This window comes from Cyprinodon tularosa, unplaced genomic scaffold (genome assembly GCF_016077235.1).
Source record: "Cyprinodon tularosa strain WSP-4 unplaced genomic scaffold, ASM1607723v1 ctg1131, whole genome shotgun sequence".
Classification (NCBI taxonomy): Eukaryota; Metazoa; Chordata; class Actinopteri; order Cyprinodontiformes; family Cyprinodontidae; genus Cyprinodon; species Cyprinodon tularosa.
This window is the reverse complement of record NW_024037928.1, coordinates 98,246-115,840: the sequence shown is the minus strand read 5'-3', so window position 1 is coordinate 115,840 and position 17,595 is coordinate 98,246. Positions and strand designations below refer to the sequence as shown.

General features: G+C 44.6%; 1 protein-coding gene across 3 annotated transcripts in view; it reads right to left on the bottom strand.

Annotated features, from left to right (window-relative positions):
• Nucleotides 1-1,923: 1,923 nt before the first annotated feature.
• mogat3a (monoacylglycerol O-acyltransferase 3a) overlaps nucleotides 1,924-17,595 on the bottom strand; it is a 33,231-nt gene continuing 17,559 nt past the window's right edge. The window contains exons 5-9 of one of the 3 annotated variants that reach the window (XM_038302823.1): nucleotides 14,737-14,867; nucleotides 14,461-14,504; nucleotides 14,252-14,342; nucleotides 11,802-11,910; nucleotides 1,924-2,341 (exon numbers count right to left, since the gene is read on the bottom strand). In XM_038302823.1, coding sequence (XP_038158751.1) covers nucleotides 2,187-2,341; nucleotides 11,802-11,910; nucleotides 14,252-14,342; nucleotides 14,461-14,504; nucleotides 14,737-14,867 — 530 coding nt within the window. In that variant the 3' untranslated portion in view covers nucleotides 1,924-2,186. The remainder of the gene's footprint in view (nucleotides 2,342-11,801; nucleotides 11,911-14,251; nucleotides 14,343-14,460; nucleotides 14,505-14,736; nucleotides 14,868-17,595) is intronic. The other 2 variants (XM_038302841.1, XM_038302832.1) reach the window with 2 other exon arrangements.

The window sequence follows — 17,595 nt, the reverse complement described above, 5'->3', positions numbered from 1 at the left end:
TTGCACCTTTAGCTATTTATAGACATGTGTGTGATTATCTAGACCTTGTCCAACTGATTATTCTTTAGATCTGACTTGTTTAGAATGAATTGCTGATTTTCCACCTTTTATTCAGTCAGACTGAAAGTGTCCCTTTGAGAAGATGCATAGATTTGATTCTCCTCAGCAAACAGACAGACCATCATCTCCAGACCTAAACAGAGGAACATTTACAATTTCCTTCCACCTGAAGCTGTTTCCATCATTTCTAGCTGTGTTACTGTGTGAATGAATCAATGGGATTCAGTTCCATCGTTCAGGTTTAAACCATTAAAGCTCAAACTGTGGAGAAAAAAAAAATCAGCTGAGGTTCAGGGTAGAATCTGGAGGTTGCAGGACGTTCTTCTAGGGCTGGGCGATATAGAAAAAAAGCTTATCGATTAAAAAAAATGCATATTGATCGATATCGATAATTATTGAAAAGATTTGAAATCATATTTTATGTGCAGCTCTGCCTGGACTTTTTATGATATTGCTAAATTATTTAATTTTAGTAAAGAACACAAACACAGACTTCCAATTAAATATTTATTTAACCAACTTTTTTAACCATAACAGAATTGTTTTAAAGAAAAATAACTTAAGAGACCTGAATTATGTTATTAAATACTGACAAAGAATAAACTAAAGTGACCAGAAAATTGACCAAAATAAATATAACAAATGAATAAATAGAATACCCTATTTGGGTGGGAATAGTCCACCACCAACTGGTGGTAATTAAAAGATTGTAGGACTAGGCTACCATGGAAACTCCACTCAACAAGAACAAAAACCCAAATCAATTCACCCTTTATTCTAGCATTTCTATGGGGTATTTTTTCTCTCCCCTATTCTTCTAGAGGTGCTGCTGACACCTCGTTATGGTTCAGCTTAGCTTCCTGTTTTAACCTGAGTTATTACTTTGAAGTTTCTGGCCCCTCAGCATTTTTCTCTCAATTGTTAGAACTACGTGGGAAACTGCCCAGAACTAAATGAATATATATATATATTTTCCCCAAATTCCCGAAGATTCCTCGGAGGAGAGCTGCGTCGGGGCCTACACAGCTCGTACTCCTGCAGGTGTGAGCGGCCGAGATGATAAAAAGGAAGTTGGTTGTGTTATCAGACTGGTTTCACTGGTTCCCTACACATTTTACAGATGACTGTGGTTTGCTTTTTATCCAACTTGCCATGACCGAAATATTGCCAAACTGGCGAACTACAAAAATCCTTCTTTGAAACAGTTTCCTCCGCCTCTCCTTGCTGCGACATCTTCATGTGCTCTGTGTTGTGGTTTGAGAGGGGGGCGCTTGGTGACGGCGTGCCTGGGTCCGTGATTGTGATTGGTTGGGAGGAAGCAGTGACTAGCATAAACCTACATGCTAGGCTACAATGAGAAGGAAGGAAAACTGTGTTTCTTTATCGAACTTTTATCGACGCTCTTTTTTTCTATTGCGCCACACGTCTATCGATCGATATATATCGTTATTGAATTATCGCCCAGCCCTAGCTCAAAGTCCATTTCAAAGAAGACATAATTAGGATCAAATAGGCTGATATTTTAGAATCTACACTCATTTAGTTCCCTCTGTCAAAAAATAATTCAGTTACTCTGATTTCAATCATCTGTCATCTTCTCAAACTATGATTGTTATAAACAGATGGTGACATTTATCTATTTAAAAAGTCAGACAGTTCTAGCTGTGGGATATCTATTCCCAGAGCTAGATTGGCAAAATGGGGAAGAAAACATAAATTGATATGAAACTGTTGTGAAAAGCTGACCATCGCTTTACAGTCAGATTACAGGTGGTCTCCTTTCTCCGTACCACCCCTACATGGGGGGCCAATAAATACTTTATTCTTTCGGTAACCCCCCCAGACAGAAACACAGAGCCACCATTAGTCCATTTCATCTGCTTTATTATCCTGGGAGAAAATCATCTGAATTGTGAGTCCAACAGTGCGGTTCAGACCACTTGAGCAGACGGTCCGGTTCCATCCCAAGGACGGGTAGTGCTGCCCCCTGCAGACCCACTCCGTGTTCTGGTGCTGGAACGGTCAGTGTTTCTTAGCAGCTTCAGGCCCAGCCAATCAGGCTGCAGGAGTACAGTCAGCTGATCTCAGGTGGTGTAGAGGTCCATGGTACCAGAACCTGTGGTGGATCATATGAAGGTGAGGTGCTGATCTTCTTCCAGACCGTAGAAGGTCTTGTTCTCCTCAAACAGCTCCACCAGGCTCTGCAGGTAGACCCTGTGGAGACCATCGATTTCCTCTGAGGTGGGAGAGGATATCTGGGTGACCGGGACTGGCTTCCCTACTGGAGACACAAAACAAAGACTGGTTCTACTGGGACATTACAGACTGGAATCACAGACTAAAAACTGGTTCTACTGGGTCATTACAGACTGGAATCACAGACTAAAAACTGGTTCTACTGGGACATTACAGACTGGAATCACAGACTAAAAACTGGTTCTACTGGGTCATTACAGACTGGAATCACAGACTAAAAACTGGTTCTACTGGGTCATTACAGACTGGAATCACAGACTAAAAACTGGTTCTATTGGGTCATTACAGACTGGAGACACAAAACAAAGACTGGTTCTACTGGGACATTACAGACTGGAGTCACAGAATAAAGACTGGTTCTACTGGGACATTACAGACTGGAATCACAGACTAAAAACTGGTTCTACTGGGTCTACTGGGTCATTACAGACTGGAGTCACAGAATAAAGACTGGTTCTACTGTGTCATTACAGACTGGAATCACAGAACAAAGACTGGTTCTACTGGATCATTACAGACTTGAGTCTCAGAATAAAGACTGGTTCTACTGGGACATTACAGACTGGAGTCACAGAACAAAGACTGGTTCTACTGGGACATTACAGACTGGAGTCACAGAATAAAGACTGGTTCTACTGGGTCATTACAGACTGGGGTCTCAGAATAAAGACTGGTTCTACTGGGACATTACAGACTGGAGTCACAGAATAAAGACTGGTTCTACAGGGACATTACAGACTGGAGTCACAGAACAAAGACTGGTTCTACTGGGACATCACAGACTGGAGTCACAGAATAAAGACTGGTTCTACTGGGACATCACAGACTGGAGTCACAGAATAAAGACTGGTTCTACTGGGACATCACAGACTGGAGTCACAGAATAAAGACTGGTTCTACTGGGACATTACAGACTGGAATCACAGACTAAAAACTGGTTCTACTGGGACATTACAGACTGGAGTCACAGAATAAAGACTGATTCTATTGGGTCTACTGGGTCATTACAGACTGGAGTCTCAGAATAAAGACTGGTTCTACTGGGACATTACAGACTAGAATCACAGACTAAAAACTGGTTCTACTGGGTCTACTGGGTCATTACAGACTGGAATCACAGAACAAAGACTGGTTCTACTGGATCATTACAGACTGGAGTCTCAGAATAAAGATTGGTTCTACTCTGTCATTACAGACTGGAATCACAGAACAAAGACTGGTTCTACTGGATCATTACAGACTGGAGTCTCAGAATAAAGACTGGTTCTACTGGATCATTACAGACTGGAGTCACAGAAAAAAGACTGGTTCTACTGGGACATTACAGACTGGAGTCACAGAATAAAGACTGGTTCTACTGGGACATTACCGACTGGAGTCACAGAATAAAGACTGGTTCTACTGGGACATTACAGACTGGAATCACAGACTAAAAACTGGTTCTACTGGGACATTACAGACTGGAATCACAGACTAAAAACTGGTTCTACTGGGACATTACAGACTGGAGTCACAGAATAAAGACTGGTTCTACTGGGTCATTACAGACTGGAATCACAGACTAAAAACTGGTTCTATTGGGTCTACTGGGTCATTACAGACTGGGGTCTCAGAATAAAGACTGGTTCTACTGGGACATTACAGACTGGAGTCACAGAATAAAGACTGGTTCTACAGGGACATTACAGACTGGAGTCACAGAACAAAGACTGGTTCTACAGGGACATTACAGACTGGAGTCACAGAACAAAGACTGGTTCTACTGGGACATCACAGACTGGAGTCACAGAATAAAGACTGGTTCTACTGGGACATCACAGACTGGAGTCACAGAATAAAGACTGGTTCTACTGGGACATTACAGACTGGAGTCACAGAATAAAGACTGGTTCTACTGGGTCATTACAGACTGGAGTCACAGAATAAAGACTGGTTCTACTGGGTCATTACAGACTGGAGTCACAGAACAAAGACTGGTTCTACTGGGACATTACAGACTGGAGTCACAGAATAAAGACTGGTTCTACTGGGACATTACAGACTGGAATCACAGACTAAAAACTGGTTCTACTGGGACATTACAGACTGGAGTCACAGAATAAAGACTGATTCTATTGGGTCTACTGGGTCATTACAGACTGGAGTCTCAGAATAAAGACTGGTTCTACTGGGACATTACAGACTGGAGTCACAGAATAAAGACTGGTTCTACAGGGACATTACAGACTGGAGTCACAGAACAAAGACTGGTTCTACTGGGACATCACAGACTGGAGTCACAGAATAAAGACTGGTTCTACTGGGACATCACAGACTGGAGTCACAGAATAAAGACTGGTTCTACTGGGACATCACAGACTGGAGTCACAGAATAAAGACTGGTTCTACTGGGACATTACAGACTGGAATCACAGACTAAAAACTGGTTCTACTGGGACATTACAGACTGGAGTCACAGAATAAAGACTGATTCTATTGGGTCTACTGGGTCATTACAGACTGGAGTCTCAGAATAAAGACTGGTTCTACTGGGACATTACAGACTAGAATCACAGACTAAAAACTGGTTCTACTGGGTCTACTGGGTCATTACAGACTGGAATCACAGAACAAAGACTGGTTCTACTGGATCATTACAGACTGGAGTCTCAGAATAAAGATTGGTTCTACTCTGTCATTACAGACTGGAATCACAGAACAAAGACTGGTTCTACTGGATCATTACAGACTGGAGTCTCAGAATAAAGACTGGTTCTACTGGATCATTACAGACTGGAGTCACAGAACAAAGACTGGTTCTACTGGGACATTACAGACTGGAGTCACAGAATAAAGACTGGTTCTACTGGGACATTACCGACTGGAGTCACAGAATAAAGACTGGTTCTACAGGGACATTACAGACTGGAGTCACAGAACAAAGACTGGTTCTACAGGGACATTACAGACTGGAGTCACAGAACAAAGACTGGTTCTACTGGGACATCACAGACTGGAGTCACAGAATAAAGACTGGTTCTACTGGGACATCACAGACTGGAGTCACAGAATAAAGACTGGTTCTACTGGGACATTACAGACTGGAGTCACAGAATAAAGACTGGTTCTACTGGGTCATTACAGACTGGAATCACAGAATAAAGACTGGTTCTACTGGGACATTACAGACTGGAGTCACAGAATAAAGACTGGTTCTACTGGGTCATTACAGACTGAAATCACAGAACAAAGACTGGTTCTACTGGGACATCACAGACTGGAGTCACAGAATAAAGACTGGTTCTACTGGGACATCACAGACTGGAGTCACAGAATAAAGACTGGTTCTACTGGGACATTACAGACTGGAGTCACAGAATAAAGACTGGTTCTACTGGGTCATTACAGACTGGAATCACAGAACAAAGACTGGTTCTACTGGATCATTACAGACTGGAGTCTCAGAATAAAGATTGGTTCTACTCTGTCATTACAGACTGAAATCACAGAACAAAGACTGGTTCTACTGGATCATTACAGACTGGAGTCTCAGAATAAAGACTGGTTCTACTGGATCATTACAGACTGGAGTCACAGAACAAAGACTGGTTCTACTGGGACATTACAGACTGGAATCACAGACTAAAAACTGGTTCTACTGGGACATTACAGACTGGAGTCACAGAATAAAGACTGGTTCTACTGGGACATTACAGACTGGAATCACAGACTAAAAACTGGTTCTACTGGGACATTACAGACTGGAGTCACAGAATAAAGACTGGTTCTACTGGGTCATTACAGACTGGAATCACAGACTAAAAACTGGTTCTATTGGGTCTACTGGGTCATTACAGACTGGGGTCTCAGAATAAAGACTGGTTCTACTGGGACATTACAGACTGGAGTCACAGAATAAAGACTGGTTCTACAGGGACATTACAGACTGGAGTCACAGAACAAAGACTGGTTCTACTGGGACATCACAGACTGGAGTCACAGAATAAAGACTGGTTCTACTGGGACATCACAGACTGGAGTCACAGAATAAAGACTGGTTCTACTGGGTCATTACAGACTGGAATCACAGACTAAAAACTGGTTCTATTGGGTCTACTGGGTCATTACAGACTGGGGTCTCAGAATAAAGACTGGTTCTACTGGGACATTACAGACTGGAGTCACAGAATAAAGACTGGTTCTACAGGGACATTACAGACTGGAGTCACAGAACAAAGACTGGTTCTACTGGGACATCACAGACTGGAGTCACAGAATAAAGACTGTTTCTACTGGGACATCACAGACTGGAGTCACAGAATAAAGACTGGTTCTACTGGGACATCACAGACTGGAGTCACAGAATAAAGACTGGTTCTACTGGGACATTACAGACTGGAATCACAGACTAAAAACTGGTTCTACTGGGACATTACAGACTGGAGTCACAGAATAAAGATTGATTCTATTGGGTCTACTGGGTCATTACAGACTGGAGTCTCAGAATAAAGACTGGTTCTACTGGGACATTACAGACTAGAATCACAGACTAAAAACTGGTTCTACTGGGTCTACTGGGTCATTACAGACTGGAATCACAGAACAAAGACTGGTTCTACTGGATCATTACAGACTGGAGTCTCAGAATAAAGATTGGTTCTACTCTGTCATTACAGACTGGAATCACAGAACAAAGACTGGTTCTACTGGATCATTACAGACTGGAGTCTCAGAATAAAGACTGGTTCTACTGGATCATTACAGACTGGAGTCACAGAACAAAGACTGGTTCTACTGGGACATTACAGACTGGAGTCACAGAATAAAGACTGGTTCTACTGGGACATTACCGACTGGAGTCACAGAATAAAGACTGGTTCTACTGGGACATTACAGACTGGAATCACAGACTAAAAACTGGTTCTACTGGGACATTACAGACTGGAATCACAGACTAAAAACTGGTTCTACTGGGACATTACAGACTGGAGTCACAGAATAAAGACTGGTTCTACTGGGTCATTACAGACTGGAATCACAGACTAAAAACTGGTTCTATTGGGTCTACTGGGTCATTACAGACTGGGGTCTCAGAATAAAGACTGGTTCTACTGGGACATTACAGACTGGAGTCACAGAATAAAGACTGGTTCTACAGGGACATTACAGACTGGAGTCACAGAACAAAGACTGGTTCTACAGGGACATTACAGACTGGAGTCACAGAACAAAGACTGGTTCTACTGGGACATCACAGACTGGAGTCACAGAATAAAGACTGGTTCTACTGGGACATCACAGACTGGAGTCACAGAATAAAGACTGGTTCTACTGGGACATTACAGACTGGAGTCACAGAATAAAGACTGGTTCTACTGGGTCATTACAGACTGGAGTCACAGAATAAAGACTGGTTCTACTGGGTCATTACAGACTGGAGTCACAGAACAAAGACTGGTTCTACTGGGACATTACAGACTGGAGTCACAGAATAAAGACTGGTTCTACTGGGACATTACAGACTGGAATCACAGACTAAAAACTGGTTCTACTGGGACATTACAGACTGGAGTCACAGAATAAAGACTGATTCTATTGGGTCTACTGGGTCATTACAGACTGGAGTCTCAGAATAAAGACTGGTTCTACTGGGACATTACAGACTGGAGTCACAGAATAAAGACTGGTTCTACAGGGACATTACAGACTGGAGTCACAGAACAAAGACTGGTTCTACTGGGACATCACAGACTGGAGTCACAGAATAAAGACTGGTTCTACTGGGACATCACAGACTGGAGTCACAGAATAAAGACTGGTTCTACTGGGACATCACAGACTGGAGTCACAGAATAAAGACTGGTTCTACTGGGACATTACAGACTGGAATCACAGACTAAAAACTGGTTCTACTGGGACATTACAGACTGGAGTCACAGAATAAAGACTGATTCTATTGGGTCTACTGGGTCATTACAGACTGGAGTCTCAGAATAAAGACTGGTTCTACTGGGACATTACAGACTAGAATCACAGACTAAAAACTGGTTCTACTGGGTCTACTGGGTCATTACAGACTGGAATCACAGAACAAAGACTGGTTCTACTGGATCATTACAGACTGGAGTCTCAGAATAAAGATTGGTTCTACTCTGTCATTACAGACTGGAATCACAGAACAAAGACTGGTTCTACTGGATCATTACAGACTGGAGTCTCAGAATAAAGACTGGTTCTACTGGATCATTACAGACTGGAGTCACAGAACAAAGACTGGTTCTACTGGGACATTACAGACTGGAGTCACAGAATAAAGACTGGTTCTACTGGGACATTACCGACTGGAGTCACAGAATAAAGACTGGTTCTACTGGGACATTACAGACTGGAATCACAGACTAAAAACTGGTTCTACTGGGACATTACAGACTGGAATCACAGACTAAAAACTGGTTCTACTGGGACATTACAGACTGGAGTCACAGAATAAAGACTGGTTCTACTGGGTCATTACAGACTGGAATCACAGACTAAAAACTGGTTCTATTGGGTCTACTGGGTCATTACAGACTGGGGTCTCAGAATAAAGACTGGTTCTACTGGGACATTACAGACTGGAGTCACAGAATAAAGACTGGTTCTACAGGGACATTACAGACTGGAGTCACAGAACAAAGACTGGTTCTACAGGGACATTACAGACTGGAGTCACAGAACAAAGACTGGTTCTACTGGGACATCACAGACTGGAGTCACAGAATAAAGACTGGTTCTACTGGGACATCACAGACTGGAGTCACAGAATAAAGACTGGTTCTACTGGGACATTACAGACTGGAGTCACAGAATAAAGACTGGTTCTACTGGGTCATTACAGACTGGAATCACAGAATAAAGACTTGTTCTACTGGGACATTACAGACTGGAGTCACAGAATAAAGACTGGTTCTACTGGGTCATTACAGACTGGAGTCACAGAACAAAGACTGGTTCTACTGGGACATTACAGACTGGAGTCACAGAATAAAGACTGGTTCTACTGGGACATTACAGACTGGAATCACAGACTAAAAACTGGTTCTACTGGGACATTACAGACTGGAGTCACAGAATAAAGACTGGTTCTACTGGGACATTACAGACTGGAGTCACAGAATAAAGACTGGTTCTACTGGGACATCACAGACTGGAGTCACAGAATAAAGACTGGTTCTACTGGGACATTACAGACTGGAATCACAGACTAAAAACTGGTTCTACTGGGACATTACAGACTGGAGTCACAGAATAAAGACTGGTTCTACTGGGTCATTACAGACTGGAATCACAGACCAAAAACTGGTTCTATTGGGTCTACTGGGTCATTACAGACTGGGGTCTCAGAATAAAGACTGGTTCTACTGGGTCATTACAGACTGGGGTCTCAGAATAAAGACTGGTTCTACTGGGACATTACAGACTGGAGTCACAGAACAAAGACTGGTTCTACAGGGACATTACAGACTGGAGTCACAGAACAAAGACTGGTTCTACTGGGACATCACAGACTGGAGTCACAGAATAAAGACTGGTTCTACTGGGACATCACAGACTGGAGTCACAGAATAAAGACTGGTTCTACTGGGACATTACAGACTGGAGTCACAGAATAAAGACTGGTTCTACTGGGTCATTACAGACTGGAATCACAGAATAAAGACTGGTTCTACTGGGACATTACAGACTGGAGTCACAGAATAAAGACTGGTTCTACTGGGTCATTACAGACTGGAGTCACAGAATAAAGACTGGTTCTACTGGGACATTACAGACTGGAGTCACAGAATAAAGACTGCTTCTACTGGTTCTAGTTGGTCATTACAGACTGGGGCAGAACCAACCAACTGGTTCAATGTGTGGAAAATTAAGTAACAAATAATCCAGATAAAGAGTTAGAGCATTGAAAAAGAGGAGGACCAACGTGAGGAAGAGGAGGACCGAAGGGAGGAAGAGGACCGAAGGGAGAAAGAGGACCGAAGGGAGAAAGAGGAGAACAGACGTGAGGAAGAGGAGGACCGACGTGTTGAAGAGGAGGACCGACATGAGGAAGAGGAGGACCGAAGGGAAGAAGAGGAGAACAGAAGTGAGGAAGAGGAGGACCGACGTGTCGAAGAGGTGGACCGACATGAGGAAGAGGAGGACCGAAGGGAAGAAGAGGAGAGCAGAAGTGAGGAAGAGGAGGACCGAAGGGAAGAAGAGAACAGAAGTGAGGAAGAGGAGGACCGAAGGGAGAAAGAGGAGAACAGACGTGAGGAAGAGGAGGACCGACGTGTTGAAGAGGAGGACCGACATGAGGAAGAGGAGGACCGAAGGGAAGAAGAGGAGAACAGAAGTGAGGAAGAGGAGGACCGACGTGTCGAAGAGGTGGACCGACGTGAGGAAGAGGAGGACCGAAGGGAGGAAGAGGAGGGCCGAAGGGAGGAAGAGGAGGACCGAAGGGAGGAAGAGGAGGACCGAAGGGAAGAAGAGGAGAACAGAAGTGAGGAAGAGGAGGACCGACGTGTCGAAGAGGTGGACCGACGTGAGGAAGAGGAGGACCGAAGGGAGGAAGAGGAGGACCGAAGGGAGGAAGAGGAGGACCGACGGGAGGAAGAGGAGGACCGACGTGAGGAAGAGGAGGACCGACGTGTTGAAGAGGAGGACCGACATGAGGAAGAGGAGGACCGAAGGGAAGAAGAGGAGAACAGAAGTTAGGAAGAGGAGGACCGACGTGTCGAAGAGGTGGACCGACGTGAGGAAGAGGAGGACCGAAGGGAGGAAGAGGAGGACCGAAGGGAGGAAGAGGAGGACCGAAGGGAAGAAGAGGAGAACAGAAGTGAGGAAGAGGAGGACCGACGTGTCGAAGAGGTGGACCGACGTGAGGAAGAGGAGGACCGAAGGGAGGAAGAGGAGGACCGAAGGGAGGAAGAGGAGGACCGACGTGAGGAAGAGGAGGCCCGTCGAAGAGGTGGACCGACGTGAGGAAGAGGAGGACCGAAGGGAGGAAGAGGAGGACCGAAGGGAGGAAGAGGAGGACCGACGTGAGGAAGAAGAGGACCGAAGGGAGGAAGAGGAGGACCGACGTGAGGAAGAGGAGGACCGAAGGGAGGAAGAGGAGGACCGTCGTGTTGAAGAGGGGGACCGACGTGAGGAAGAGGAGGACCGTCGTGTTGAAGAGGAGGACCGTCGTGTTGAAGAGGGGGACCGACGTGAGGAAGAGGAGGACCGTCGTGTTGAAGAGGAGGACTGTCGTGTTGAAGAGCAGGGCCGAAGGGAGGAAGAGCAGGGCCGACATGAGGAAGAGGAGGACCAACATTCCTGTTTTCTTCATCTCTGGTTTCCTGCATTTCCTCTGATTTTTATTCATCATCTTTATCAATCAGAGCTGCTGTTTGTTCCAATAGAACATCAATCCCAACACTAATAGTCTGTTAATGGTTTGGAACCAGTGGAGGAAGAACCCTGACTGGCAGTGAGGAAAGTCTTACCAACGGTGTGGATGGACTTCCTGTAGGGAATCAGACCAAAGCTGTACTGGAAAACTCCTCTGGCATGAAAAAGAGGCATGGCTATTCCCATGATGCTCTGCAGCCGGTTCTGTGAACACAACAACATCCCATAATATCAGTGATGTTCTCATCAATGGGGACAGTAATGTGTGAAAGTATTCAAACCCCTGGAAGACGTCCACACTAAGTCCTGGCCTAGAACAATCTGCTGTCAGGCTGAAGCTGATGTTCTGCTGCTGTTAGGATATAAGTTCTTCTTTCTGGGATTCTCTAAGTATCTATAACTGCCCAGAAGCACTTTAAAACAAGCTAGCCTAGACTAGCGCTAGCTTAGCATTGCTATGGCTTCTCTCTCTCCCTCCCTTGACTCTTTTCCAACTCTTCCTTCTTCCTCTCCTCTCTCCTGCTCTCTGTGTCAGATGTTCAGTTATTCCTCTGCCTCCTTTAGTGATAATGGGATGTGTAATAAGTGTAGTATTTTAGTAGCTTTGGAGGCGAGGGTTAGAATCCAGGCTGTTGAACATCCAGGAGTTAATTCCGTAAAAATTCAAAAAAATATCCACTGGACTTGGTTTTCAAGATTTGAAGACGTTTCGCCACCTCTCCAGGAAGCTTTCTCAATTTAAATGTCTAGATCCGCAGTGAGTTTGAGTCTTATATAGACAACGCCTTGTATCGCTTGGAAACATGCAATGGTAACCGATGAATGGGTCGTTAGTTCCATCGTTAGCCTGTAATATCTGAACCTGTCTATGATTCTAGGGGTCGGTCGTTAAAGGGGGGATTGCCATTAATTGCCATTAACGACCGACCCCTAGAATCATAGACAGGTTCAGATATTACAGGCTAACGATGGAACTAACGACCCATTCATCGGTTACCATTGCATGTTTCCAAGCGATACAAGGCGTTGTCTATATAAGACTCAAACTCACTGCGGATCCAGACATTTGAATTGAGAAAGCTTCCTGGAGAGGTGGCGAAACGTCTTCAAATCTTGAAAACCAAGTCCAGTGGATATTTTTTTGAATTTTTATGGAATGAGCATGACCTGGATGACTGAGAACCTTCATCAGCATCCAGGAGTTAAAGTAGGCCCCCCACGTAGCTGTCCTCCAGCAGTGCCTGAGCAGCCAGGCGATTGGGTAACTGTACGCAGAAAGCGTAGTCGTGGATCTCTGCCCACTGGTCACCACCAACCCGTTCACCTTTCTAACCGCTTCTCCCCACTCAGTGACACACCCACTGAGAAGCCCACTCTGGTGATTGGCAGCTCCATAGTCAGAAACGTGGCATTAGAGACACCAGGGACCATAGTCAAATGTTTGCCGGGGGCCAGAACGGGCGACATCAAATCCTTCCTGAAACTACTGGCTGATGAAAATTTAAAGATGAGATCATATCTCTACTATCCTAGCTTCTCTTCAATGGCTTTCTGTTAAATCAAGAATACAATTTAGAAGAATTTTTAAAAGTAGAATGGGAGGCAGATCTTTTAGTTCTCAGGCTCCTCTCCTGTGGAACCAACTACCAGTTTTAATCCGTGAGGCAGACACCCTGTCTACTTTTAAGGCTAGGCTTAAAACTTTCCTTTTTGATAAAGCTTATAGTTAGAGTGGCTCAGGTTATCCTGAGCTATCTCTATAGTTCTGCTGCTATAGGCTTAGACTGCTGGAGGACATAGGGACCCCTTTTCCATCATTCTGCTTCATTCTATCTCTATTCTCCCACTCTGCAGAATCTGTTAGTTCAATCTCTAACGTTCTGCTCTCTCTGCTTTTTCTCATAGTAGCTTCATCTGGTCTGTTCCTGTTTGGCTGTGACTCCATCCTGGAGAGAAATATCAGCTGTGCTGCTGCCATCAACACTTTTGTTTCTAGATGTTGGAGCTTGGCCTGTTTTCCAGTGTAGTCCTGTTTCTCTGACTGTGACTAACTGGATGTGCTCTCTTCATCCTCTGACATGGGAGCTGGCTCGGAGCTCGTCTGCCTGGCTGTATGTTTCCTGGACAGGGCCGCCTGTGGAGCTGGTTGCCTTTTGTATCTATGCTTCTTTTTCCATGTCTGCCTCTGTCTCCTTGAACCCCACACTGAAAAAACAATCTAGAAATAAGTAAGCACTTTATTAAATTAAGTGTATTTACCCTTAATTTGAGTAGGTAAATAAAATAGTTTGCCAATGGAATGAGTATTTCTACTCTTAAAATAAGATCATTGGATAATATACACTTAAAATAAGACAAAGCAATTGTCTTATTAACTGGAGAGCACATCCAGTTAGTCACAGTCAGAGAAACAGGACTACACTGGAAAACAGGCCAAGCTCCAACATCTAGAAACAAAGGTGTTGATGGCAGCAGCACAGCTGATAAATGTGGAGAACATGACCCTGCTGGGGTTCTGTCAGTGTTTGGGTGGTGTGCTGTGGACCTGCAGCCTCCTCAGAGGAGATCCAGCTGGGTTCTCCATCTGATCAAACAGCTCGTTCTCTCCAAAAGAAAACACTGGAACCAGCTGAGCTCTGCACAAAAAGGAATGTCAAAGAAAGACACTGAAACACATGAGAACCTACAAACTGGCATTAATGACCAGACATCAGGCATGCAGGTAGGCCCGCCCACTGATTAGGCTCCACCCACCCGTGTTTCAGGGCTAGTTTGATGAAGCCCTTCCTGTTTTTCACCTGAAAACCAGAAAAACTGATCAATCCAGTGTCAATGGTCAAAAATTATAATGAGTCAGGTTCTGATCCAGTTCTGTTATTCTGAACCATCCGTTCAACCAGCAACCTCTATCAGAGCTACAGAAGTTACTGATCCAACAACCTCTTCACAAACGACCAGACTAACATTACTGGGATCTGGGATGGACTTCTGGTTCAGTCACCTGGGAAAGATGTGAAAATATGGACCTACCTGCAGAGTCAGAGCCCCTGGTCGAGCATCCAGAGCTTCTGGAGCTCCGCCCACTGCAATCACCGCCACGTTTCCTCCTCCAGGACGGCTGACCAGATGGGACAGACTGGACTTACAGCTGGACACCAGTCCTGAGGGGAAATAGAAGACATCAGCACCAATCAGAAAGTTATCCTGAGCTATTTCTATGGTTCTGCTGCTATAGGCCTAGACTGCTGGAGGACATAGGGACCCCTTTTTCATCATTCTGCTTTATTCTATCTCTATTCTCCCACTCTGCAGAATCTGTTAGTTCAATCTCTAACGTTATGCTTTTCCTCATCAAACAACAGGATGTATAAAATGAAAGTTCCCATTGTGTGTTGCCCACATTCACTGAGGTAAGAAACGCCTCACCAACAAATAGGCTATAGAAATCATTGTGTTAGAGCTGTAATAGTTTTGCCAAGTTAGGCGGGCTATCAGTTCCAGGTCAGTTATCTGGTGGTCGACATCCGTTCAGTGTCAGTTCATTATCAGTCCTGGCGTCTAGCTGATCCTAAACCTAGAGAGTACCTAGTGAATAACTTCTGCGTAACTTATCCAGAACTTCTCTCCAGCATATCAGCGTATCTGCCGTGTTCCAGACGAGCGCTGAACGTGTTTCTACCTTCCAGCTACTGTATAATGGCGTATTGGCAGCGTTTTGGTATAAAGGGGGTTCACAGGAGGAAACCGTCAGTTCTCCTCCAGACTTCATCCCCATCATAGGGTGAGCCAGAAGGTGAGTGATGGATCCTCCCTGGGTTCACGCCCACCACCAACACACTTCCTAGCAGACATGACGCTCAATCTTATTTTTGCTGGCGGTAAACAGCAGCTAGGTTAATACCGCGATCAAATAAATCTTTTGCTGCAGGCCGGGCGCTTCTGTCTCCTTGAACCCCAGTGGACCTCAGCAGATGGCCGCTTACACTGAGCCTGGTTCTGCTGGAGGTTTCTTCCTGTTCAAAGGGAGTTTTTCCTCTCCACTGTCGCTACAAGCATGCTTAGTGTGAGGGATTGCTGAAGAGTCAATGAGTCGATGCAATCAGCTGGTTTACCTTAGATAGAAAACTTTGAATCAATCTGACTGGATGATCTGGTGAACTGGAAAGTTCCTTGAGATGATTTGTGTTGTGAATTGGTGCTATATAAATAAACTGAATTGAATTGGTTAGCTAGCTGGTCAGTTGGGTGGTTAGTTAGCTTGTCAGTTAGCAGGTTAGTTAGGTGGTTAGTTAGCCGGTCAGTTAGCTGGTTAGTTAGCTGGTCAGTTAGATGGAGAGGATCTTCTGGGGCCATGAACCAATGTTGAGATGACATGTTGGGAATTGGAACTTTATAAATAAATTGAATTGAATGAAGGTTTTATTATCATCAGGTTCTGGTAATGGGGAGGAAGGGGAGAACATCCCGGGCTAGTCCCTCAGCTCCACTAGCTAACCTCTAACCAGATATTATATGCAGACCATAATGGTAGTCAGTGATAAAATGCCAGGATGGGTGAACTCTGACTAACACTTAGGCTCAGAGGAAGCTGAGGCCCTCAGGACTAACCAAATCAAGTCATTCATCCTGATGCTACGATCAGAACTGGAAACCAGTACTACCAGTTTTAAATACGTCTTTCTCTCTAAGAAAATTCAGCTTTTTAGATAATGGGGGGGTTCTTCTGTGGAGAGGATCCAGTTTAGTTTACAGAACAAAGAACCAAATGTTCAGATAAAAGTAATTCCTGATTCACAAAAACTCTGGATGTCAGTGACCTAAAATCTGCTCTAAGTTATAGTTTGGGTGTTCTCTAAATCACTGACTCTCAACCAGGAGGTATGTCTAGAACAGACTGGATGTAGAGAACAGACTGGATGCAGAGAACAGACTGGATGCAGAGAACAGACTGGATGTAGAGAACAGACTGGATGTAGAGAACAGTCTGGATGCAGAGAACAGTCTGGATGTAGAGAATAGACTGGATGCAGAGAACAGACTGGATGTAGAGAACAGACTGGATGTAGAGAACAGACTGGATGTAGAGAACAGACTGGATGCAGAGAACAGACTGGATGTAGAGAACAGACTGGATGTAGAGAACAGACTGGATGCAGAGAACAGTCTGGATGTAGACAATAGTCTGGATGGAGAGAACAGTCTGGATGCAGAGAACAGTCTGGATGGAGAGAACAGTCTGGATGGAGAGAACAGTCTGGATGCAGAGAACAGACTGGATGGAGAGAACAGTCTGGATGCAGAGAACAGTCTGGATGTAGAGAATAGTCTGGATGGAGAGAACAGTCTGGATGCAGAGAACAGTCTGGATGGAGAGAACAGTCTGGATGCAGAGAACATACTGGATGTAGAGAACATACTGGATGGAGAGAACAGTCTGGATGCAGAGAACAGTCTGGATGTAGAGAATAGTCTGGATGGAGAGAACAGTCTGGATGCAGAGAACAGTCTGGATGGAGAGAACAGTCTGGATGCAGAGAACAGACTGGATGGAGAGAACAGTCTGGATGCAGAGAACAGTCTGGATGTAGAGAACAGTCTGGATGCAGAGAACAGTCTGGATGGAGAGAACAGTCTGGATGTAGAGAACAGTCTGGATGCAGAGAACAGTCTGGATGCAGAGAACATACTGGATGCAGAGAACATACTGGATGTAGAGAACAGTCTGGATGCAGAGAACAGACTGGATGTAGAGAACAGTCTGGATGCAGAGAACAGTCTGGATGTAGAGAACAGTCTGGATGCAGAGAACAGTCTGGATGCAGAGAACAGACTGGGTGTAGAGAACAGTCTGGATGCAGAGAACATACTGGATGCAGAGAACATACTGGA